This window comes from Pseudogymnoascus destructans, assembly GCF_001641265.1.
Source record: "Pseudogymnoascus destructans isolate 20631-21 unplaced genomic scaffold scaffold_16, whole genome shotgun sequence".
Taxonomy (NCBI): domain Eukaryota; kingdom Fungi; phylum Ascomycota; class Leotiomycetes; order Thelebolales; family Thelebolaceae; genus Pseudogymnoascus; species Pseudogymnoascus destructans.
The window spans coordinates 407,399-430,967 of NW_020167535.1; the positions used below are offsets into that span (position 1 = coordinate 407,399).

At 46.0% G+C, this 23,569-nt stretch overlaps 6 protein-coding genes across 6 annotated transcripts; 4 read left to right on the top strand and 2 right to left on the bottom strand.

The window, feature by feature from the left end:
• Positions 1-9,782: 9,782 nt before the first annotated feature.
• Positions 9,783-12,588, bottom strand: AKR1 (palmitoyltransferase akr1). The gene is made up of 7 exons (XM_024469496.1): positions 12,446-12,588; positions 12,070-12,368; positions 11,202-12,011; positions 11,077-11,149; positions 10,766-11,030; positions 10,606-10,718; positions 9,783-10,550 (listed from the first exon to the last, which is right to left on the bottom strand). The coding sequence occupies exons 2-7, from the start codon at positions 12,358-12,360 to the stop codon at positions 9,865-9,867; spliced, it is 2,238 nt and encodes a 745-aa protein (XP_024322510.1). The 5' UTR covers positions 12,361-12,368; positions 12,446-12,588; the 3' UTR covers positions 9,783-9,864.
• Positions 12,589-12,735: 147 nt separating this feature from the next.
• Positions 12,736-14,125, top strand: VC83_05890 (uncharacterized protein). Its single transcript, XM_024469497.1, has 2 exons — positions 12,736-13,074; positions 13,127-14,125. Exons 1-2 carry the CDS (start codon positions 12,880-12,882, stop codon positions 13,805-13,807), a joined length of 876 nt encoding a protein of 291 aa, XP_024322375.1. The 5' UTR covers positions 12,736-12,879; the 3' UTR covers positions 13,808-14,125.
• A 154-nt stretch (positions 14,126-14,279) lies between these two features.
• Positions 14,280-17,591, top strand: VC83_05891 (uncharacterized protein). Its single transcript, XM_024469498.1, has 2 exons — positions 14,280-14,427; positions 14,481-17,591. Exons 1-2 carry the CDS (start codon positions 14,389-14,391, stop codon positions 17,490-17,492), a joined length of 3,051 nt encoding a protein of 1,016 aa, XP_024322374.1. The 5' UTR covers positions 14,280-14,388; the 3' UTR covers positions 17,493-17,591.
• A 22-nt stretch (positions 17,592-17,613) lies between these two features.
• Positions 17,614-20,188, bottom strand: VC83_05892 (uncharacterized protein). The gene is made up of 2 exons (XM_024469499.1): positions 18,239-20,188; positions 17,614-18,186 (listed from the first exon to the last, which is right to left on the bottom strand). Exons 1-2 carry the CDS (start codon positions 19,229-19,231, stop codon positions 17,902-17,904), a joined length of 1,278 nt encoding a protein of 425 aa, XP_024322396.1. The 5' UTR covers positions 19,232-20,188; the 3' UTR covers positions 17,614-17,901.
• Positions 20,189-20,321: 133 nt separating this feature from the next.
• Positions 20,322-22,371, top strand: VC83_05893 (uncharacterized protein). The gene is made up of 3 exons (XM_024469500.1): positions 20,322-20,814; positions 20,865-21,000; positions 21,052-22,371. Exons 1-3 carry the CDS (start codon positions 20,337-20,339, stop codon positions 22,202-22,204), a joined length of 1,767 nt encoding a protein of 588 aa, XP_024322376.1. The 5' UTR covers positions 20,322-20,336; the 3' UTR covers positions 22,205-22,371.
• VC83_05894 (uncharacterized protein) lies at positions 22,372-23,504 on the top strand. The gene is made up of 5 exons (XM_024469501.1): positions 22,372-22,504; positions 22,561-22,576; positions 22,673-22,726; positions 22,775-23,191; positions 23,244-23,504. The coding sequence occupies exons 1-5, from the start codon at positions 22,477-22,479 to the stop codon at positions 23,323-23,325; spliced, it is 597 nt and encodes a 198-aa protein (XP_024322395.1). The 5' UTR covers positions 22,372-22,476; the 3' UTR covers positions 23,326-23,504.
• The last annotated feature ends 65 nt before the right edge of the window (positions 23,505-23,569 follow it).

Here is a 23,569-nt window from a genome sequence, read left to right on the forward strand (position 1 = left end):
ATTCTTGCCTTTAACTACCAAAAATGGAGGAATACTCCAGCCGTCACTGTTGATACAAGCAATCGCTGTAGCCCATTCCCGATTCCCTGGCTGAACTGCCTTACCTCTGCCAAGTCGATCTGCACGGGTAACAACCATTGCAGGGCAAATCACACCCATAGTTTTGTCAAAGTTATAGAAGTCGCAGTCCAAAACACCATATTTTGCCCTTATATTTTCCACTAACGTAACTCGTGGCGTAACGGGACGGATGGCGTAACGGGACGCTTTGCCAGAGCCACCCGCACCTCACGAAAACCAAGGTCACATGACTAAAATTAAAATGTTAATAACTTTTGTAATAATGCTTATAACGCTTAATCCTCTTAGACTATTACTCTTTATAGTCTTATTTCTTATAGCCGAATTTGCTAGAGTGTAAGCTCTTCTTATTAAGTAGTTATTTATAGTTTAATTTTTACCATATAAATATTTTATATAGTAAAATGTAAGCTTTAATATCTTTTGTAAAACAAAACTAGTACTACTAGGGTTTTTACACATGTTAGAGTATGATATAAAGAGTAATAGTCTAAGAGGATTAAGCGGCATAAGCATTATTACAAAAGTTATTAACGTTTTAATTTTCATCATGTGAACTTGGTTTTGGTGGGGTGCGGGTGGCTCTGGCAAAGCGTCCCGTTACGCCATCCGTCCCGTTACGCCACGAGTTACGTTAGTCGAAACCACGCGCCAATTAGTTCAGGATCTTCGCACAAGGCCCTTTGGAAGTCGTAAACGCGATTGCGTCTTTAATTCTGGACATCGTTGTACAAATCGGTGGGCCCAGAGCTTCCCGACGCGCCTCCCTCCACGCGATTCGAGTATAAAATTTGCCATATCTTCTACACCAGCAAGCCGGGGTGCAAATCCTCTTGAATCCATATCAAGTATATTCCGAATAACCACCTCCTCTTCTAGTATAGTTAATTTCATCATTGCAGGCCGGCGTTCATAGACAGTAACGTAGGTCGTGGCCATACTGGGGACATGGCCATACCGGGATGGTGGGGTAAGCCACCCCTTCAAAATATGAGCAGCTTCAAAATAATTGAAAATAGTTCTACCATTAACGTAGGTCGTGGCCATACCGGGGCCATGGCCATACCGGGATGGTGAGGTAAGCGAGCACTTAACTAACCCATCAAACCCATCAACCAACACATCAAACCTATCAATTACCCCATTATTATGGTACGCAAACGGAGTTTAAAAGCTCAAGAACGCGATATTCTAATACTTGAAGCAGTAGCTGGAGTAAAATCTGGTTTATATAAAACTGCAAATGCTGCTGCAAAGGCCTTACATCTAAGGCCTGATACAGTTGTTAGCCGCATTAAAGGGCGACATACCTCACATAAAGAAGCACATTTAAAACATCAATTACTCTCCCAAACCCAAGAAAAGACCCTTTTAAAATGGATCAAAAATCTTACTGCAAGTGGTTACGCTCCTAGCCATCGCATATTACGTGAGGTTGCAGAGGAAGTCCGGTCAAACAAGTGTCAGGTCTTCCAAACCCAGGTGAGCCAACCTACAGAGTTTAACCAGCTCAGTCAAGTCAACTACCAACCCATCAAACCTGCCATAGACTGGCAGACTCGGCTATTTCTAACTAGTGGCTTGGCAGACCCCATCAAACCAACCGGCTCAGCAGCAGTCCCGACCAACTCAGCAGTCCCGACCGACTCAGCAGTCCCGACCAACTCAGCAGACCCGACCAACTCAACAGACACAAACTCAACAACCACAACTCCAACTACCTAAGTTACCACTTGGGCAAGATTGGGTGCCACGGTTCATTCAGAGGCATCCTAACTTACGTGTTAAGCTAGGAAGAAGGGTTGAGGCACAAAGGATGAATGGGGTCACAAAGCAGGTGTTGAAGGGGTGGTTTGACGCGTACAAGAGCCTCACAACAGAGCAAAAAATCGAAAACTACAACACCTACAACATGGATGAGACTGGATTTTCAATTGGAACAATGCAATCTACACGAATTATAGTCGATTCTACACTTAGGACACGTTTTCAGGCACATCCAGGAAGGCAGGAATGGGTCTCTGCTGTTGAGTGCATCTGCATGGATGGAACAACCACCGATCCCCTCATTATCTTCAAGGGACAGAATATACTACAGAGATGGATTCCAAAGGATGTTATAAGCAAATGGCACTTCTCTGCAAATACAAAGGGATGGACAAGCAATCTTCATGGATTAGAGTGGCTAAAACGTGTTTTTGAGCCCTCTACAAGAGCAAAAGCAACACTTCCAAATGGACAACTACAACAGAGGCTCCTTATTTGCGACGGCCATGACAGCCATATAAGTGGGAGCTTCATATCACACTGCATACAGAATCGCATATCGCTACTTATACTACCTCCACATACCTCACATATACTCCAACCACTTGATGTTGCAATTTTTGGACCTTTGAAAAGACACCTCACAACAGCCCTCTCACACCTTAATGAGGCGCAGCTCCTACGCATACAGAAAGCAGAATGGATGGATGCATACATACAAGCAAGAGCAGCTGCATTTTCAAATTCAAATATAGCTTCTGCTTGGAGAGGGAGTGGGCTACAGCCGTTCCAGCCACAGACAGTCATACGCGCAGCTACACTTCCTACAACAGATGCACCCTTAGAACGGCCAAGGACTCCAACAGAGCATGATATTTTTGAGAAAGTATTTTTGAATAGCAGTCCTCCTCATTTTCCAACACTTCACAAAGCAAATACAGTACTCTCTTCTACAATAAGTCGTGGCATTCTCAACACTCCTACAAAGCGATATATTCATAAGTTAGCAGATGAGACAGAGCGGCTCAATACATGCCACATACTACAACAAAGGGAGACAGATAACTTGCGCTCAATTATTCAGAAGCGCAGAGTACAAAATAAGGGCAAGAGAGCAGTTTTGAAGGGTCAATTCCACATCACAACTGAGGAGTTGCAGTCGCAAGTAGCAGAAGCAGAAGCAGCAACAACAGCTACATCACAAAAGTCGAAAATATCAACAACTCCACAAGTTACAACATCTATAATTGATCTAATTGATGATGGGAGTGAGGAGGAGCTATTTGACAGTGATATAGATGAATTAGCATGGTAATGGTAGAACTATTTTCAATTATTTTGAAGCTGCTCATATTTTGAAGGGGTGGCTTACCCCACCATCCCGGTATGGCCATGGCCCCGGTATGGCCACGACCTACGTTAACGTAAGTCGTGGCGTAAGCGGCGATCTGGCGTAAGCGGCGATAAGTACACTTATATACAACTTTGTATGGAAAGGTACTTCTACATCCAAAACTAAAACCTTAAATAGCTCCATGGATAAAAATCGTTAGGCTTAGCTATTCAATATTTAGGTTCTATATATAGGCCTTTACCTAATATAAAAACGCTAGTATTGCTAGTGTGATTATTATGCTTCTATTAGTAGGAGAAGATTGCTCATACAAATATTTGTATGAGGAAAACTTAACCCTTAAATTAGCATTGCAAAAAGACACTAGCAATACTAGCGTTTTTATATTAGGTAAAGGCCTATATATAGAACCTAAATATTGAATAGCTACGCCTAACGATTTTTATCCATGGAGCTATTTAAGGTTTTAGTTTTGGATGTAGAAGTACCTTTCCATACAAAGTTGTATATAAGTGTACTTATCGCCGCTTACGCCAGATCGCCGCTTACGCCACGACTTACGTTATTTGCAGAGAAGTGCCATTTGCTTATAACCTTCCTCAGAATCCAGCTCTGTAGTATATTCTGTCCCTTGAAGATAATGAGGGGGTCAATAGTAGTCCCATCCATGCAGATACACTCAACAGCAGACACCCATTCCTGCCGGCCTGGATGGGCTTGAAAACGTGTCCTAAGGCTTGAATCCACAATAATTCTTGTTGATTGCATTGTTCCAATTGAAACCCAGTCTCATCCATGTTGTAACGTAGGTCTGGCGTAGATGCAGCAATGGCATAGATGCAGTAATGTACCTTTAATACAAATTCATATGCAAAGGTACTTCACACTTGCAAAACTAAAAACCTAAATATCTCCATTAATAAAAATTATAGGGCTTGACTATTCAATGTTTAGGTTTTATATATGTAACTTACCTTTATTTAACATAAAAGACGCTAGTGTTTCTAGCATCTTTTTACATGATTAATTTTATCATCCTTATACAAATATTTATACAGGAGATTTTATTATATTAATAGAATAATAACCATGGAACTAGCACTGCTAGACTTTTTATATATTATAAAAAGCTATATAAGTTAATTTAATATGTTATGGTTGATTTATTGATATTCAAAGTAGAATGCCAATGAAAAGTGTCCGAGGTAGTTATTGCGGCTCAGCCCCAAGGCCTTAGCAGCCTCATATGATGACTTATACTCCTTATTTTGGATGCCTAAGATAGCTTGAGCTAATAGAACTTCTAAATCCTCTGATTTTCGACTTTTTTTGCATACCATAATTGGTGGATGGGTGTGTGAATTTGGTGGGGTGCGGGTGGCTCTGGCAAAGCGTCCCGTTACGCCATCCGTCCCGTTACGCCACGACTTACATTAGTTAGCTGAGGCTCTACACCAGATTTTGGTGGGGTTGGCAAAGTAGCCGCTATCCCCATGTAGCCGCTATCCCCATGACTTACGTTATCATTTAAAGATATACTTGCTGAACAAGCAAAGGAGAAAATGAAAGAAATCGACCCAAAACTGATCCTCCCAAAAAGGAGCTCCATAAATATCTCGATGTGTTCTCAAAACAGGCTGCAGACAAGCTCCCGCCTCACAGATATGCAGACCATCACATTGTGTTAGAAGGGAACTCAAAACTAGGGCATGCACCACTCTATAACATGTCTCGAGAAGAGCTTGATCTTGTGAAGAAATACATGGAGGACAATCTTACCAAAGGATTCATCAAAGCTAGCAAAGCACCATTTGCCTCACCTGTGTTATTTGTATGCAAACCAGGAGGTGGACTTCAATTTTGCGTAGACTATCGCAAACTAAATGTGATCACAAGGAAAGACTCATACCCACTTCCCCTCATTGATGAAACATTGGCTCAAATCACGGGTGCCAAATATCTTACAAAGATTGATATTAGACATGCCTTTAATCAAATTCACATGACAACATTCAAAACTCGATTTGGATCATACAAATACAAAGTTCTCCCATTTGGACTTACGAATGGCCCAGCAACATTCCAACAATATATGAATGAAACATTAGTGGAATACATAAACAAATCCGTCACTGCATACATGGACGATCTTCTTGTCTATAGCACAAGTAAGGAGGAACATGTTAAGCATGTCAAAATGGTTCTACAAAAGCTTCAAGAAGCAGGACTACAAGCAGATATAGCAAAATGCAAATTCTTCGTTCAAGAGACAAAATTCTTAGGACTCATCATTGGAGTTAATGGAATTCGCATGGATCCTGGAAAGGTGAACACTATACTCGATTGGAAAGCACCAAAATCATTACAGGACACGCAAGCTTTTATCAGATTCTGTGTGTTCTATTGAAGGTTTATCAAGAACTATTCAAACATCATGAAACCACTCGTCAACTTAACGAAAAAAAGACCATGTCAGGAAGCATTCACACTTCTGAAAAAGACTGTCACAGAAGCCCCAGTCTTACGACATTTCGATAGAGAGAAGACAGCCTATGTTGAAGCTGACCTCAGATTTTATTTCCTCAGGGGTACTGTCACAGAAAGATGACAAGGGAATCCTACATCCAGTTGCATTCTTCTCGAAAAAGATGGCACCTGCAGAATGCAATTACGAAATCTATGACAAGGAGTTACTCGCCATCATCAGATGCTTCGAAGCATGGAGACCAGAAGTTGAGGGCACAGCAATGCCAGTCCAAGTTTTGTCAGATCACAACAGTCTTGAATACGTCATGACAACAAAGAAGTGTAATGGTGGGTGCACCAGATGTGAGAATCTAGCCACCCAAGGAAGGGATGAATTTACTAAGACAACACACTGTCTTAGAAAACAGAGCCAAAGGGTCGTAGCTTAGACTATTCCACAACGCAGCAATCAGGTGTGTGATGTAGTGAAGTGGTTCAGACAAGTTGCAACAAATGTTGAGTCTGGGAACTCAGGGGTAAGTCAGAGGTTAACACCTCACTGACTTTTCAGAAACAAGGAGTAACAAGATGAATGCTTGGAAGCTTGGAAAAGACGTGGAAGTATGTGATAGTCGATTTACTGTATTGTCTGCTTGCCCTCTCAAGGAAAGGGCAATCCTATTTATGCTAAAGGAGTGTAGTTCTCTCATTTTCCAAGACTTTCCATGATTACCAGGCTTGGTAACTGTAGTCGACGTAAGAGAATCCCATAGAACCATCTCTTAGGTTCGTAGCCTATAGGAAGTAAAAGGAGGTCCAAGGTCAGAGTACCCCTATAGGTAAATTATGTCATAGACAAATTATGTCATAGACAAATTATGTCATAACTTAACCAATCTTGTGGGTAACTAAAGAGTGATGACATGTAATGAATCATAGAGGTTCGTAGGAGCTTTTAGAGCTATCGTTCATGCTCCTAGGCCTCTAGTTGGTAGAGATATGTCATGTGGTAGTATGAGTGATGTCATGTAATGAATCATAGAGGGTTGTAGAGATATGCTATGTGGTAATATCGGCCCAGTAACTAAGGAGCGATGACGTGTAATGAATCATAGATGGTTGTAGCAATCGTTGAGTAGTATTGCTCTTGTTGTTGGTGTGATAAGCCAAAATATGTATAGTGACTTGTAGGTTTGAGGAGGAGATTTCCAAGTTTGCTCTTGAGTTTGATAGCAAACTGAGTGCAACGAATGTCAGTATGACAAGAAGCTTACTCAAAGGCAAGCTTGATGGGCTGAGTTTCTGTCAAGGTTTAACTTTCAAATTATATATCGACCTGGGAAACAGAATGGAAAAGCAGATGCATTAACTCGAAGACCAGGAGATAGACCAGAAGGGAACGAAGAAGATGACTGCCAAAAACAACAACTTCAAACCCTGATACCACTCAAGAGACTCCATCCAGACCTCCAAGAGATAAGGAAATTTAGAGATGCTAAGGTGAATCAAGACATCCAACTCGCGCCAGTCCACCTACAGGAAGCAAGTATTCTAGACAAAATCCAAACTGCGCAACTTCAAGACAGCTTATGCAAAGACACTATTCAGAAGCTGCAGAATGGAGAACGAAACAGTCCAGACATAGCTCTAGCATATTGCGAGGTGAAGGAAGGGCTCTTATATTATCATAATAGAGTCTGGGTTCCAGAAAGTGCTCACGTTGAACTCTTACAAGAAATTCATGACCAACCAGCAATGGGACACCCTGGCATTGGGAAGATGATTCAGGTCATCAAAAGACAGTATTACTGGCCCCGGATGGATAAGACAATTATACAATACATCAAGAACTGCCATATCTGCAAAAGATCAAAACCTACAAGAGATGCTTATAATGGACTTCTTCAACCAATCCCTGTTGGCAGCCAGCCGTGGCAGGACATATCAATCGACTTTATTACAGGATTGCCATTGTGTTACAAAAGAACGCCATTTTATCCCATGCTTTGCAGGCCAAGAAGGCACAACTGCAGAAGCAACAGCACAGCTACTCCTTCAACATGTATGGAAACACCATGGTTTACCAAATTCAATCATCTCAGACAGAGGCCCCCAGTTCGTGGCTGCAGTGTGGAAAATCCTCTGCAAAGTTTGGAAAGTTATAACGAAATTGTCTACTGCCTTCCACCCAGAAACTGTAAGGACACAGGGCACCCAGCTCACAGTAATAGCATATGAGAGTGCGAGTCGGAGGCTAAACGGATGCTATCCTATAGGTCTACTATGAAGGATACAAAAAAGATGAAGGGGGAACCCCGTTGAGTCTGTTTCCTTAACTCCCGAAACGGGCCCGACTCGGTTATCCCAACCCTAGCCCTGAACCTTCCACCGCAACAGGTCTACATCGGCCCTGAACCCTATACACTTACCGTCCCCCACTATAGTGTAACTCGCTATATGCTCCTCTACTGGTTCGAAACCCCATCGAGTCGGATTCCATGCTTGTAGTGACCGTAACAGTTCTGAGACAGGTTCTTCGAGTATCTAGGTACGGAGGCATCCTTACAGAAACGGATGGGCAAACTGAGAGGTTCAATGCAGAACTTGAACGATATTTACGAGCTCATGTTAACTATCTCCAAGACAACTGGGTCAAATATCTTTGCATGGCAGAATTTGCAGCAAATGCTCTACCTTCAGACTCTACAAAAATCAGTCCATTCTTTGCAAATAACGGCTTTGAGCCAAGAATGAGTTTTGATATTAAGAACAGCGAGTTCCAAATAGCGCCACAGGAACACAAGGATATGATACAAAGCATGAAAGATATTTGGGAGTTTCTGCAAGACCAAATCGCACTCTCGCAAACTCGCATGGAGACATTCGCAAATCAACGCAGGAAAGCTGCACCAAGATATCAGGTTGGAGATCAAGTATGGCTATCTACACGAAATATCAGGACTCAGAGGCCATCGAAGAAACTTGATCACAAGCAAGTTGGTCCGTATAAGATTCTCGAACGAATTGGGCAAGTGGCATATCGATTAGAGCTACCACCAAGCATGAAGATACATCCTGTCTTTCACAGCAACCTCTTACGACTTGACTCAGATAATGCTTTACAAGGCCAGCACCATGAACCACCCCTGCCAATCGTTATAGAAGATGAACTTGAATGGGAAGTTTAAGAAATCCTAGATTCTAAATTCCTACAGAAGAAGCTGTTCTATATGGCAGCATGGAAGAACCACCCACCAGACAACACTTGGTATCCCGCTACAAACTTCAACAATGCACCTGAACTCACACAAGCTTTCCACTGAAAATACCCACAGAAGCCACAATGATCTTACTCTTGATCAGAAGATCAATCTTAGTAGGGGGGGGGGGTAGTGTTACGATTATAGCTTACAGCTTGTTATGGTTGTTACGGTTGTTACGGTTGTTATGGGTGCAGCCTTAGCCACCAAGGCTACAACCGCTAAGCGGACAACTGTATATTACGAGGAATAGCCTCACCTTCCTTCCTTCTTCTTCTTCTTCTCTCTTTAGATTCAATCTAGCTTACTTTACCCTGACTAGCACTATAACCTCCATGACCATCATAACATTTATAGACTTAAGGTCTTCTAGGTTTTGGTTAGCCATCTTGGCCTTCTCTTAGGCAGTGTATGCCATAGCAACTTTGCTATTATTCTTTCACTTAGTAGATCAGACTCGTATTACCAAAGGCACTATTATGCAGTTTGTTAACTATAGGAGCTACTTAAGAGGAGCACACTTCCCTCACAGCTATATTCCTTGTTGAGGGAGCGTTGTGAAAGGTCTGATCTATATGAGGAAGCAGGTAGAAACAGTAGTAAGAAAGTGCGACATTTGTAGCAAATCGAAATCCAATAGCCACTTGCCCTATAGACAGCTCAAGTCGACACTAGTACCAAAAGGAGCGTGGAAATCTATAGCTTTATACTTCATCATTAAGCTACCACACTCTTAGGACCTGTTAACAGGAGTAGAATACGACTCTATCCTAGTTATCATAGAGAGACTTACAAAATATAGGAAGGAACACCACAACTTATTAACAGATATCGAGGTTCAATGCACTCATCTTAAAGTATAAGACAATCCCAACTTATATTATGTTCTAGCCCTGTTCGCTTCAAATTTTATAATACACTCTTAAGGTAATTAACCTAGACATTGTCATCATCTGCTGGAAGCCTTTCATAGCTACCAGCCGTATCCCCATTCCAACTCCGCGGCCTTGTTGTCATCATCCGCCTTGGAGTCTCGTACATTGTCGTGTAATTAACGACCTCCCCATCTAGCATCGCCGAGCCATTCTCCCGGCTCCCGAATATCGGTGCAGGGTCGCACCAGAAATCTTTGCAGTTCTTTAGGCAACCCCTAGAGAACGGATTGAGGTTTGCCCTAGGCCTATCCTTGTCTGCGTTTAGAGCAGTCTCAACAAATGTATTGACACCCAGGATTTTCTTCCATTGGGCAAAGCAGCCTCCATGATCATGGCGGTGGTGACGATGGCCGTGTGATGATGCGGCAACTGCGGGATCTGGACCTCTGCCTTCGCTGCCTAATTGTGCTCCACCCATTGATAAAGTTCCAGCAGCTAGAGCCGTTGTAATCGCCTCAGAGGCGCCGTGCCCATGGCCATGATGAGAACCGCGCATATTCTCATACGTTGTCATAGCTCGTGAGATTTGAATAAGTTGCACGAAGAGTAGCATTGTAACCCAGGTGAGTTGCAACGCCGCCCATACAGCAAGGATAAGAGTGTAAGGGTCGCTGTTGACGTAGCGGCATATTGACTCCGGAAGGATATTACACTCTGGGGATCCCTTCTCCGTCATGGAATCATAATCTGAGGGTCGTATAAGTTATTGTGAGCTATTGGAATAGTCATGTGGACTACTTACAGCTAACCGTGATAGCAATAAGGAGGCCTACACCGAGTTCCAAGAAAACAAGATAAAGGAAGAAGTGGCGATGGTTATTGACACCAACACAGTTATAAACCCAAGGGCAATGGCTTCCGCAGTTAGTAATGATTCTATGAAGGGCATCAAATAGACTCACTGATCGTGTTTTCCTACGCATCTGTTGCACCTCTTGCAATGTTTACTTCTGAGAGGCATCCGAACCATACATTGCACACAGAAATTTTGGTCGTCAAATTTCCATAAGCTCAGCAGTTCATTGATAGCAGCCTTCTGTTCTGTAAGACCCGCTAGCTTCGGTACGTATCCTGGCTCGTAGAACATGGTGCAAAAGTAAAAATAACCGCACAGAGAATATGCGATGGCGAAGAGGGTATTTACAATAGGATATGAAGCGTAGGTTGCTGCGACTGTTAGCACCCATATTTCCAGACTTGTGTAAGCACGAACCAGGTAAAAGTGTTGTGACCCAGCTAATACCAACAAAAAACAGAGTACCGGCAAATATCCCTGAAAGCCACGGCTACACTGGGTTAGCTAAAGACCAGCCAAATTTCTCCTCCATATAGTCTTACTGTTTTATGGAGTTGTCTCATATCCGAAGGTGCATATGCCATAGCTTTTTGGGCCAATAACTGCAAGCAATATCCTACAAGTAGGGCAATTGGAATTCCTGCATAAACAACCATATGGCTCGTGATCATCAGCATGCACCAGATGATCAGAAAAGGCCAGAAAAATAAAAATTTCGCCATGGCTGATCGTTTGTTTTGGATGAAGTATGGCGGGGTCGGGAAGTTAAAGGCAGCGAGGCTACCGTCTTCCTTATAACCACATTCCTTGAGTGCCTTGTGCCATGCAAATGTCGTTTTCATCTCGTCTGCCATTACAGATGGAGTTTTACCGCTGGCGGCTGCAACGAACCTATCCGAGCCATATTCAATGAGCTTTTGGATGCAGCCCACTGACCCTTTAACAAGTCCCCAATGTAATGGTGTGAACCCCGTTTCGTCCGTGGCAAGCACATCGGCGCCCCACCGAAGAAACAAGTCGACGCAAGCTGGGTATCCTTTATACGCAGCCCACATCAGACATGTGTGTTGTTGTGAATCACGCACGTCCACAGGGATATTTTGGTGGAGTAGTAGAACCAGAAGGAAGACATTTCCTTCAAAGGTTGCAAGGTGCAAGATATTATAACCTTGGACGTCCGTGAGTAAGGGGTCGGCCCCATACTCCAGAAGGAGATGCACAGTATAGTAATGGCACCTTTGGGCCGCCCACATGGCGGGTGTAGCGACCGACTCTCCGCCCTTCTTATTTACATCTGCTCCGGCCTCCAGGAGAAATTTACACATCGCATACTGATTGTTGATTGCCGCCCACTAGGAAATAGTTAGCCATCAGATCGTCAAAGGGCTAACAGTTTCCGGGAAGGCATACATGGAGCGGAGTGATACCCTCATCATCACAGTGTAATGGTGTGAAAACGCCTGCATCATAGAGCTTCTGTACTGAGGAAATGTCTCCAAGTCTGGCCAGCTGCATTATATCTTGGCTCGCATCGAGCGCTGGCTCCGCGGCTGCGATATTCTTCATTTCTAGATTGCCATCGTCCACACTGAGCTGCGGAGCCGCCGATGACCCCTTTCCATTCAACATCAGGGGCGACAAATTCGAAGTATTCTTCGACCGGTCTTTGACAGTTTGTAATGGTGCGTCAGGATGAGGCATTATGGTCCCTGTGGTGGCATTTTAGCTTTTGGTTTCGAACAGAGGCAGGAGCAATGGAATCACGGATAGACAGGTTGGTACTGACATCGTATATATTATAATATTCCCCGACATGCAGATGTTTGTTGAAAGGGAAGAAATGCGACAATCCGAAGCTGAGGCAGTGCCAAGTACGAGGCTGAGCTATATGATGGCGGAACACTGGGACGCCGTCCTTTCTACACCCAATTGATAGCGGCTGGGCGAACTAAGGTTAGGGGTTCTGGGTGCATTTGGGGCGCTGGCTCGCCGGCGAAATGATACACCGTTCCCACAAACAGTGGGTCAACTTACTTTCTACGGACTCCCACTCTGTCTACTCCTCGTTGCCGATCAAGTGAACACGAACATTCGAACAGTGCATGGGCGCCCGAGAAATACTTTGCCCACAGCCAGAACAGCTTCACAAGACAACGCACGAAGCATCTTCAACTTCGGCCATTGTGGCGTCTACAAGCTGGGCTTCGCTCTCCGGTGGCCATGTCCAAAATAACCCAGTTAGCGGAGGCCTTGCTCAGTCCCTCCCCTCTTGGATTTCTTTTCGCCCTTATCGTCGTTATATCTGTCCCTATACTTTTACATGCCTTCCTAAGCCGCGGCAGTAGCGTGGCTGCTCCGCCGTCAATCTTACTGATTGGACCGAGCGGGTCTGGCAAGACATCACTTCAGACTCTTGTATGCTCAATACACCTGTCTCTAACTTTTCCACCAGCTTACATGATAATAGTTCGAGCGAGGCAAGAGCGCCCCTACTCATACGTCGCAAACTCCACTTGTGGCAGAGTGCGCTCTTCCTGTCGGGATTACTGCTGCCTCAGCAAAGTACCGTTCTGCCAACGATCCCTCACACCGAGTACGTGAGAAGTTTCTACTCATCGACACACCAGGGCACGGGAAGCTTCACCATTATGCCTTCAGTGCCGTAGCCAATACGCAGAACTTGAAAGGCATTATTTTCGTTGTCGATGCTGCCAATCTTCCAGCGGGCGATGAAGGCCTCAGACAAGCCGCCGAATATCTTCACGACACGTTATTACTGTTGCAAAAGCGCTTGACAAACATCAAGTCTTCCAAGGCCCTCAAGGGAATAGAGGTCTTGATTGCCGCAAATAAGATGGATCTATTTACTGCGCAACCTTCTGCGATTGTTAGGAGCCTATTAGAGAAGGAGATCGGAAAAGTGAGAACCTCGAAATCTAAAGGTCTTCTGGAATCTTGTATCGAAACGGCAGGCGACCTAGATGATGTGGACAGTGACGACTGGCTGGGCGAGTCTGGGAGCTCCCAATTTAAATTTGAGCAACTAGATGAGTTCAACATTACTACCGAGGTTGCCGGTGGCTGTGCTATGGGAGAGAATGAAGCAGACGTCCAGAAATGGTGGGAGTGGGTGGGAGATCGTCTGTGAGCACATGTACGAGCACGAGCAAGGAATCTCCGCCACATCATGTATTTTTGAGGGTGTCCGCCAATTGGATGATTCGGTGGGGTTGGGACCGAGGCGGATAAGTTAGATCCAACTACAATGCCCACTCACTTCGGCCGCAGGGTCGAGATGAATGGCCATCTCCCCTGAGAGAGAGATATCAGAGGGTGCCGCACGATGTCATGGCAGCCAAATAAGGTTATGGGGCACGAATATATCGTGGATTAAATCGATAATGCTGCAATGAACGATACCATACATACCTGGGAATATTTATAATATAATTACATTTAATAGGTGAAATCAAGGATCTAGAATGAATGGTAATAACATGAAGCAGTCCCGTTGGAGATGAATAATATATCCCACGGTGCTAAACCGCAACATTTTGTTCAGCCTTGTCATTAAATTGGTTTCCACAGCCTCGTAAGTTGTTAACCCCACCATCACCACCGCCTCGAAGTATTCATATACCGCCAGCTCTTAAACACGGGAGGTGTTCCGTCGGAAGTAAATCTCGAAGTAACTAAAACATGAGATAGATTGGAATACGATATGCCACCATGGACGTCCGGACACTGAAGAACGAGCTGTTTCAACAAGTACCACCCCACCTCTCACCAAGCATTATAGATATGGAAGCTGACCGTTGAAGCTCAAACCGTGCTGTATTAAACTAAGTCAGCGCGCACTTAACGGTGATGGCAGTGCAGCTAGCCTGAAAGAGCTTCTGGAAACGACCTTGGAGCTCCATGGTTTGCTTGAAGAGAAATGCCGCCGCAAGGATGCCGTTTTCGATGAGAAACTCGCAGACTACATATTCTTTCCCCTTTCGCATGTTCTTCGAGCGTGTCAGAAGCGACCAGGTTGTTTGGCGGAAGCGGCTACAAAATGCGTGCAGATATTGCTCAAATACGGCTGGACAAATAATATCGGTATCGAACTTGGGCAACAGCTGTTAATTCTGTTCACGCTCTTTGCTGGTGGTGGCGCATCGTCGGATCCTATGCCAGAGGAGCTCAAGCTTGAGGCGTTCAAAGCACTTGCACTATTATTTGACGATCTTCGTCGAACATCTAAAGCTGCCACTTCAATAGTCGAAGTGTCTGTTATTCCCGCCCTTGGCCAGTGTTTGTCAACGATATTGGACGGGATTACAGAAGGGCCATCTCCAAATATCCAAATCGAGGCACTAGAGGCATTAAGGGCGCTATGGATGTGCATAAAGGATCGAGATGCCCTTTCAACCTTCTTGCCAGGGACGGTCTCTGCATTAACAAAGTGCTTGATGCCAAACAATCAAAATCCGCGTTCTGTCAAAGTCCTCGTCAGCTCTTTACAAGTCCTTCAGAGCGTTATTACCACTTCAATAGGAGATATTCATGTCAGGAGGCTACCGGATGACACCGACGTGGCTTCGGGTTCGACGCCAACGACAACACTGGGTAAATCATGGCTGACTGCAACTTCCGCGCAGATAAAGCTTGCTCTTACCAATATAATCAAGCTACGCAGTCATAAGAGTGAAGGAGTACGCCATGAGCTCGAGCGAACATGCCTAATCCTGCTGGATGAATGCCACACATCGTTAAAAGATGCCGCAGCTTTGCTTGTGGAAACATCTATGATCGTTGCAGCTCCCCAAGACGAAGGCGGTAAACCGTCACAGGTTACCGGCTTGAAGGATCTCTCTATTATGTACCCATCAATCGGCGAAATAATCAATGCAACTGTATACAACTGGGAAACTAGCCTTCCGCGCATTATTCAGTCATCCGATGATGCAGTCAAAGCATCCGCCATTCACCAGCTTTCCCAAGCCAGGACTCTCCTCGCTGTGGTTGATGCCGAGTCCAAAGTTTTGGACAATTCTATAACGGAATCTCTTAGAGATAGTGTTATAAACACGCTCGATTCTTCGACACCTGAGGTCGCCATCGAGGTGGTTCCTGTTAGCAATGACAGGGGTGCCACTTTGCCTTTGACGGTTCAAACCCCATATACTGAGAACTACCCGCCTCTTATCCTGGAACATGAAAGCCAGGTGGAGACCCGAAATCAGCTCAATAAGCTGATTGACAATGTTGGGCCCCGGGAAGTCCAGCTTAAAATGACGAGCAAGTTGCTCGAACAAATGTTCAACGCCTCGGGGAACCCTCTCCTGGCCTTATTTTGGTTATCATTCCAGCTGGTAAAGTCGGTGGTCTTGAAGACCGAGGATTTTGACGATCTTCTCACTTCCGATGTTACTTCGTCAGATGAGCAAGAAATTGCGAGAGAGGAGCTCTACAATTTTGCTGTCTCTATTCTCTCGGATTCAGAGAACGGCGGCAACGACTGGAGGCTTCTTGCGGTTGGCCTTGAAGTTGTTGCATATTCCTCACATCAAGCAGGAGAGGGGTTTAGGGAAAACCTCGTCGACACATTATATTCCGTTGTCCAGCTACTGGGTTCTGATAACTCTCACCTCAGATCCCATGCTATTACTTCACTCAATATAATCGCAAAATCCTGCGGTTACAGTCAAACGAGCGAACTCATCGTTGACAACGTCGATTATCTTGTCAACGCCGTGTCCCTGAAACTCAATACTTTCAACATATCTCCACAAGTTCCACAAGTTTTAGTTATGATGATTCGACTTACCGGACCAACGCTATTGCCATACTTGGATGATGTGGTTGGCTCGATATTTGCAGCCTTAGACAACTTCCACGGCTATTCGAAACTAGTCGACAGCCTCTTTTCTGTACTTGGTGAAATCGTACAGGAAGGTGCAGGATCAGGACAGTTACAGCTTACATCAGGGACGACAATAGATCACCAGAAACGGAAACCGGCGCCGCCAGATTTCAGTGACGTCCTCGAAATCCTTCGAAATATGAAATCCAAATCTTCTGCAATAGAAATGGAGCATGGGGACTTTCCAAGGGGTCCTTGGAAGACTGCCAAAACACTATTAGATGAAGCAGAAGCTACAGGCGAGGAGGAAGAGGGCGAAGAATCCAAAGGGAGCCAGGAAGTTAAAAAGACTCCACCAACGAAAGTCTACACGATGGTTGAAAGCATCGCCCGCCTTTCCCAACACTACCTTACAAGTGGCTCCCCCTATCTCCGTCTTCGACTACTCGACCTTATCAGCACTGCAACTGGCGCGCTTCACAATGACGAAGATGCATTTTTACCCCTGCTGAACGACATTTGGCCTGTGGTTATCAAACGTCTTTACGACCCGGAACCATTCGTGGTGATCGGCGCTGCCAATGCCGTCAGCAAGATCTTCGAGGCATCCGGAGATTTCATGAGCACAAGGGTCCAGACTGAATGGCCTGACCTCATTAAACTAGTCCGGCAGTGGATGAAGAAGGCAGAGGGAGAAAGGCGAGGCAAGCATGGCAGAGGCACGCACGCTTTGAGTTGGCAGGTTTGGGATGCTATGGTTGGACTGGTTGTTGCTATTTTGAAATATGTTTGCATTAATGACGGTATGTTCGATGAGGCTTTGAGCGTTTTGTCTGGCCGTCTGGAGAGAGAAGATATCAGAGAAGCCTTGGAGACTATCAATGCGGAAGCAGTGTGGCTAGTTGATCTCGCACAAGACCGTATTACAAGGAGGGATGTTCCTGTAATGGAGGGGTACGAATTTGCCAGCTGGGAAACATTATAGACTATGTGGTAACGGGGGTCTATTGCTTGCCTCGGGTCCGAATAATACGGCTAAGAATATAACGAATTTAAGTACGGATTTAAGTCACTCTGCCTGCCCAGTCACATTAATGATATATTCATAGATAGAGAATAGCTTCATTTGAGGTAATCAAAAATATTAATTCGTAATCATCGGCGCAAAGGTAATGCACCCCAAGAGCTGCTAACTTTTACAAGCGGAAAAAGTGTATTGAGTAGAGAGCAGACAGATAATTAGACAACGGTGAAAACAAAACCCGAAGCTCAAAACGGTCCAACCAAGCAAATATGTGCGACCATCTGATACGAGACAAATCCACACAGCCATCTCCTTAACAAGTTAACGGTTCGGCGTGGTGGTCCTCGCCATCTGGATCTGTTGTAATTGTTTATTCCGAGTCATCATCATCCTCTGACTCAGCCTCAGCAAGCCAAGTCAAGAACGTCTCTGCCGACTTGCGGACCTTCTTGCTAGTCGGAAGGTCGATGTACTTCTTGCTTGCCCTGGTGCCCCATTTGGTGACAACCTCCTCGCTGACAAGATCGTCATTGTAGTAAAGCATGAGGACCTTCGAGACTAGGTTGTAGACTTCTGGGCTCTCCTTGCCGCGCATGCCGATGAAGCGCTCGGTTCCTCCGAGGAGAGCCTTCTCGTGGCGTTCAGAGGTGATCAACTACGGCAGTTAGTGAATATTCATATAATTGCAGTCAGGAGTATCTCCATACCTTTTTCAGCAGTCCAGCCCTCTTGGGGATCTGGGCAACAATGTTGTCATCGAACAAAGTTTGAGCAAGTACAAGAAGCGTACGGTGCTTTGTCTCAATGCCCAGCTCTTTAGCCTTAACATAAATATCGACATCATCAACCTTTGTAACGCTGCCCTTGTCCTCGACCTCAGCCAGAATCCAGCTACCAAGCTGATCATAGGCCGAATTGCCACCGCCCTCACCATCCTCGTCCTCGTCATTATCAAGGACAAGTTTCTGCTTCAGGTCCTCTGGTAGCTGTTGCTGACGAGCTCTGACAGCCTCCGCAGACATGTCAACTGTCCAGGTATCGTCTCTGAGTTCCTCTGGCTCTTCGATATCCAAAGCGCCGTTCTTGATGCGATTGGTAAGCTCGTCGTCGCTTCCTGCCTCAGGGGCGCCGTCATCATTGCCTCCGTTCTCAGAGTTACTGTCGTTGGGGCTGCTGTTTTTCTCGCCATCGGCGGCGGCTCCATTGCCGTTCTCCTTGGCCCTGCGGGCAGCCTTGCGCTCGGCCTTGTCCTTCTTGCCCTTCTTGGGCGCATTCTTCAAGATGAAGCCGCTCAATTTCAGGCGGAGATCGACATCTGAGCGCTGACCACAAGCCTTGCAATCAAGCACAATATTTCCATCCTTTAAGACGACTACGGTCTCGGGATTCTTGCACTTCTTGCAAAGCACAAACTTTGAAATAAACCCGTCAAGGTAATCCTGTAGCTTTCCGGCTTCGTGGGCGCCGTTTATAATCCAGCGGTCGTCGGCTGGGTTGCTGTTTGTCTGGGCTCCCAGTTCGAAACCAAAGTATTTGATGACATAGGCACCGGGGCGAGCGAGAGACTGGGCAACGCTGCTCAGGTTGACAATGACAGTCTTGATGCCATTTCCTTTTCCCTCAATCTTAGACTGGATCTTCTCCATCTTGTATCGGTAGAAGGGGTCGCTGACATCGCGACGAATGTTGACGGTAGCCATGATTGCGGTTGAAGTTTTCTAATGCAAGCTTTCGGGAGCGGTTTTTCTATTGGTAGCGGCGACTGAAGACGTTGACTGGTGATACATATAGAGGTAGGCCGGCTCGTTTTGGAAGGTTCAAAGCAACAGCTAGGTTGATGGTTTAAAGATGATTCGTCTCACGGGAACATGTGTTGTGTCGATATTGTGAGATGCCGAAGGAGATGTCGGTTTATCCGTTAGAGCAGAAGTAAGGGCTACAAGGTTTCCGCGGTATACGGAATGGTTGCAGCTCGAGGGGCGGCTGGTGTCTGAGGTCGTTGGCGTGTTGTGTGAGATACATATAACGCAGTTGTGCCACTAGACGTGCTGTCTTATGGTTTGGGTGATTCGGTGTAGAGGATGCCCTCTTTTATGACAGGTCCCGGCCTTGGGGGAGAGTCGTAGAAGCGTTCGATAATATCAGACGGAAGAAGCTGGATGAAGGGCTTCAGCAGGTTTCCGGGGGTCGCGGATGGACGGAGAGGCCAGATAAGACTCGTGTCTGTCTGTTCTGTTTTGTTTTTTGGGGGTTTTTTTTTCGGCGGTTGAACGGCAGATGGGTCGAGAAGAGACTCCTTGATGGTAGGACTGTCGTGAGATTTGATGAAGCCTGACGAAGGTTTCTTGGTGTGGGTGGGGGAAAGAAGAAATTCTTTTGTGTGTTGATGTTTAGTTTTGAAGGGGTGGGTCAGGGAATTGGAAAGAAATTGTTCAGTGGAAGTGGAGAAGGGAATTGTATTTTGTATGTAGGTAGGAGATTAGTTTTTGCCCGAGGTGGCACTGAGGCGCTAGATTGTGTTTGGTGGTTACGAGTTTGCAGGACCGAGTAAGGAGGATAGAAGTATACTGCAACTAAGAGTACACATTAAGAGTATGGTAAATTGGTGTGGCCTGCTTGTATCTTTAGCAGATAAGAACTTAAGAACGGAGTTTTGGGAGTTGGGACTTTGGTGTGGAATTTTGTACTCCCGCACATAGTGCTCCATGAAATTCTTGTTGGCACGTGTTAGCATGAGCACGTAGCATTATAGAGAATATCTATCATATCTATAATAAATTTTCCAATTACTATACGCGTCCGTACATGACCAGGAACCTACTAACGCGCTGCAATCGAAGCCGGACATATTTCTGTAGATTTGCATGTTGTGATGATTGGAAATTGAGACAATATATATATATATATCACGTGATTGCAACTGCCCCGCGGTCCTTGGTCCCCGATATATCCATTGGTCCAACAGGTGCAAAGTCCGAGTCCAAACAAAAAGGAGCCATGATGCCCAAATCAGTAGACTACTCTCTGTACCTGGTCACTGACTCCACCCCCGCCATCCTGGGGGGTGCCAGTCTTGTCGATGTCGTGGAAGCTGCTCTGGAAGGCGGCGTGACTATCGTCCAATATCGAGACAAGTCCACTGAGACTGGTGTTATGGTCGACACTGCCAGACGACTCCATGCTGTGACGAGGAAATACCACGTCCCGCTTCTCATTAACGACCGTGTCGATGTGGCGCTTGCAGTGGGCTGCGAAGGCGTCCACATCGGCCAAGACGACATAGGTGAGGCCATTTTTTATATAAAACCCGGTCTCTAGCTAAATACCACGTAGATATCAAAACTGCCCGGCGCCTCCTTGGAGACTCGGCTATCATTGGCCTCACAGTAGCATCGATTGAGCAAGCACTGCAGGGCTGCGACGATGGGGCTGACTATCTCGGTATTGGCACGATATTTGCTACTCCAACGTAATATTCTACCATTCTCATTTTGTATTCACTTTTCTGACAATCCCCAAGGAAGACAAACACTAGGGACATCATTGGGACTGCTGGCTGTCAAGCGATCCTGAAGGCAATGGCCCCAAAGTATAGCAACGTGGGGACAGTATGCATTGGCGGCATCAATGCCACCAACCTCCAACGAGTCTTGTATCAGTCAAGTGACAACGACAAGAGCCTTGATGGCATTGCCCTTGTCAGCGCAATAATTGGCGCAAAGGATGCCAAAGAGGCAGCTAAAAATCTAAAGCACCTTGTCAACACCCCTCCTCCATTTGCAGCTGCCTCTCCATCAGACTATTCTGGCGTTAAGGATGTTGCAGGAATACTGGAGGCAGTCCCTTCCGTTATAAAATCCGTTAACGAGTCCAATCCTCTATGTCACAACATGACGAATCTTGTGGTGCAGAATTTCGCTGCCAGTGTTGCGCTGGCAATTGGAGGATCCCCAATTATGTCAAACCACGGCGATGAGGCGGCAGACCTCGCCAAATTAGGGGGAGCTTTGGTTATAAACATGGGCACTGTAACACAAGAAGGCCTCAGGAACCACTTACTTGCCTTGCGAGCATATAATTCGCAAGGAGGGCCTGTCGTTCTGGACCCAGTGGGAGCGGCAGCAACATCTGTCCGGAAATCTGCCTTGAAAACTCTTATGGCCGGTGGTTATTTTGATCTAATCAAGGGCAATGAAGGTGAAATACGACAGGCATATGGGAAAGGCGACGTCCAGCAACGAGGTGTGGACAGTGGAGCAAGCATGCTCGACGGCCAAAGCAGGGCAGCTCTAGTCCGAGACCTCGCTGAGCGGGAGCGGAATATTGTTCTGATGACTGGCTCTACAGACTATGTGAGCGATGGGCGGAGAACGATTGCGATTAAGAATGGCCACGAATATCTTGGTCGGATAACCGGTAGTGGATGTGTCCTTGGAACTACCATATCTGCAATGCTCGCTGTCCACCGGCATGATAAACTTATCGCAGCCATAGCTGGGCTGCTGCTTTTTGAGATTGCCGCCGAGTATGCTGCGCAACGCCCAGATGTCAAAGGCCCTGGGACATTCGTGCCGGCATTGATTGACGAGCTGGATAGAATTCGGCAGAGTAATGCCAATGGTGACTTTAGCTGGTTGAGCCGTGCAGACATCAGCCTAGTCAGTTTTGAGTAAATACAAAATACCAAAAATTATGAGGCACAGCTACGATATATTTATAGTCAAAAGGCGAACAAAATCGTATTTTACCCCGCATCGGCTGTCTGGATGCTCGGCTTTGGCCCCTCCATCTATCGGGGATCTGGACCCGCAGGCACCTTCCGCGGTGTACATATAACGCACTTTTGAGCCTAGAATTCCCCGAATAGAACTCATCGAATAAGCACAAATAGAATACCGATCTGCCACCAACACCCAGGTTGTTGGGAATCCAGATATCCAAAGCCATGGCACAAACTCTTACGCGACGCCTTGGTAAGTCACTCTCCACCGTCCCGCGAAAGCAATTGAGTTTCCTAACAACCCGATAGCCAGGCCAGCAATCTTGTAAGCCATTCCTCCTCCAGCACCAGAATTGCCCTCACCAGGCTTCAATACCGTTGCTACCTCCATACCTTGTTCCGCCGATCTAACAGGCCATAGCATCTGCGACATCCAAGAAAAGTTCCGCCCAGCAGTATGGGAATACGACAAGATGTAACACCCCCCCACCACCCAACTGCCACATACTAACCCCCCCTCCAGAATCCTCACCTCCCAAAAGCTCCTCCGCGCCGCCTCCATCCTCTCCATCCCTGTCTACGCCACCACCCAAAACGCCGCGCGCCTCGGCCCAACCTGTCCCGAACTCAACCTCTCCACCGCCGTCGCAGAAGTCGACAAGACCGCCTTTAGCATGTGGCCTGCCCTAGGCCACCACTTCTCCTCCAGCGCCCCCTCTGAAATCGTCATCGTCGGCATCGAGAGCCATATCTGCGTGACGCAGACGGCGATTGACGCGCTCGGTGCTGGGCATAAGGTTTACATCATCGCGGATGGGGTGAGTAGCTGTAATCCGCAGGAGATTCCGATTGCGTTGGCGAGATTGAGACAGGCTGGTGCGGTGGTGACGACTAGTGAGAGCTGGTTGTATGAGTGTATGGGGGATGCGGGGATTGCTGAGTGAGTTTTCCGTGATGCGTTGTTAGGGGAGGGTGAAGCTGACTTTTGGTAGATTTAAGCAGATTGCTGGAGTGGTGAAGGATACTAGCAAGGATACGAAGAGGGTGATGGAGGCGTTGCTGAGCAAGATTTAGATGGGCAGGACTATGGTCTGTAACATTACGAGGGGTTTCTATGCGCAAGGTCTAGAACTTGAGTTTTAAGGGGTGTTGGAGCTGATAGATGGCGGACCAGTCCAAACTGGATGGTGGTTTACTATGATAGTTGTTGATAGTTTAGAAACAAGAAATGGTGCAACACATTTTGATCATGAGATAATCGATTGCGATTTAAAATATTGCTATTTCTTGTTGGGTTGGCAGTGTAGACGGAAGGCTC

Coding starts and splice junctions, on each gene's coding strand:
- AKR1 (XM_024469496.1), bottom strand. CDS start 12,360: ATGCCTCATCCTGACGCACCATTACAAACTGTCAAAGACCGGTCGAAG. Junction 10,719..10,765: donor TGCGTAGGAAAACACGATCA/GTGAGTCTATTT, acceptor TAACTGCGGAAG/CCATTGCCCTTGGGTTTATA. Junction 10,551..10,605: donor TATTGCTATCACGGTTAGCT/GTAAGTAGTCCA, acceptor TACGACCCTCAG/ATTATGATTCCATGACGGAG.
- VC83_05890 (XM_024469497.1), top strand. CDS start 12,880: ATGTCCAAAATAACCCAGTTAGCGGAGGCCTTGCTCAGTCCCTCCCCT. Junction 13,075..13,126: donor AGACATCACTTCAGACTCTT/GTATGCTCAATA, acceptor ACATGATAATAG/TTCGAGCGAGGCAAGAGCGC.
- VC83_05891 (XM_024469498.1), top strand. CDS start 14,389: ATGGACGTCCGGACACTGAAGAACGAGCTGTTTCAACAA. Junction 14,428..14,480: donor AGAACGAGCTGTTTCAACAA/GTACCACCCCAC, acceptor TGACCGTTGAAG/CTCAAACCGTGCTGTATTAA.
- VC83_05892 (XM_024469499.1), bottom strand. CDS start 19,231: ATGGCTACCGTCAACATTCGTCGCGATGTCAGCGACCCCTTCTACCGA. Junction 18,187..18,238: donor GGGCTGGACTGCTGAAAAAG/GTATGGAGATAC, acceptor TAACTGCCGTAG/TTGATCACCTCTGAACGCCA.
- VC83_05893 (XM_024469500.1), top strand. CDS start 20,337: ATGACCAGGAACCTACTAACGCGCTGCAATCGAAGCCGGACATATTTC. Junction 20,815..20,864: donor CATCGGCCAAGACGACATAG/GTGAGGCCATTT, acceptor AATACCACGTAG/ATATCAAAACTGCCCGGCGC. Junction 21,001..21,051: donor ACGATATTTGCTACTCCAAC/GTAATATTCTAC, acceptor ACAATCCCCAAG/GAAGACAAACACTAGGGACA.
- VC83_05894 (XM_024469501.1), top strand. CDS start 22,477: ATGGCACAAACTCTTACGCGACGCCTTG. Junction 22,727..22,774: donor GTATGGGAATACGACAAGAT/GTAACACCCCCC, acceptor CCCCCCCTCCAG/AATCCTCACCTCCCAAAAGC. Junction 23,192..23,243: donor GGGGATGCGGGGATTGCTGA/GTGAGTTTTCCG, acceptor GACTTTTGGTAG/ATTTAAGCAGATTGCTGGAG.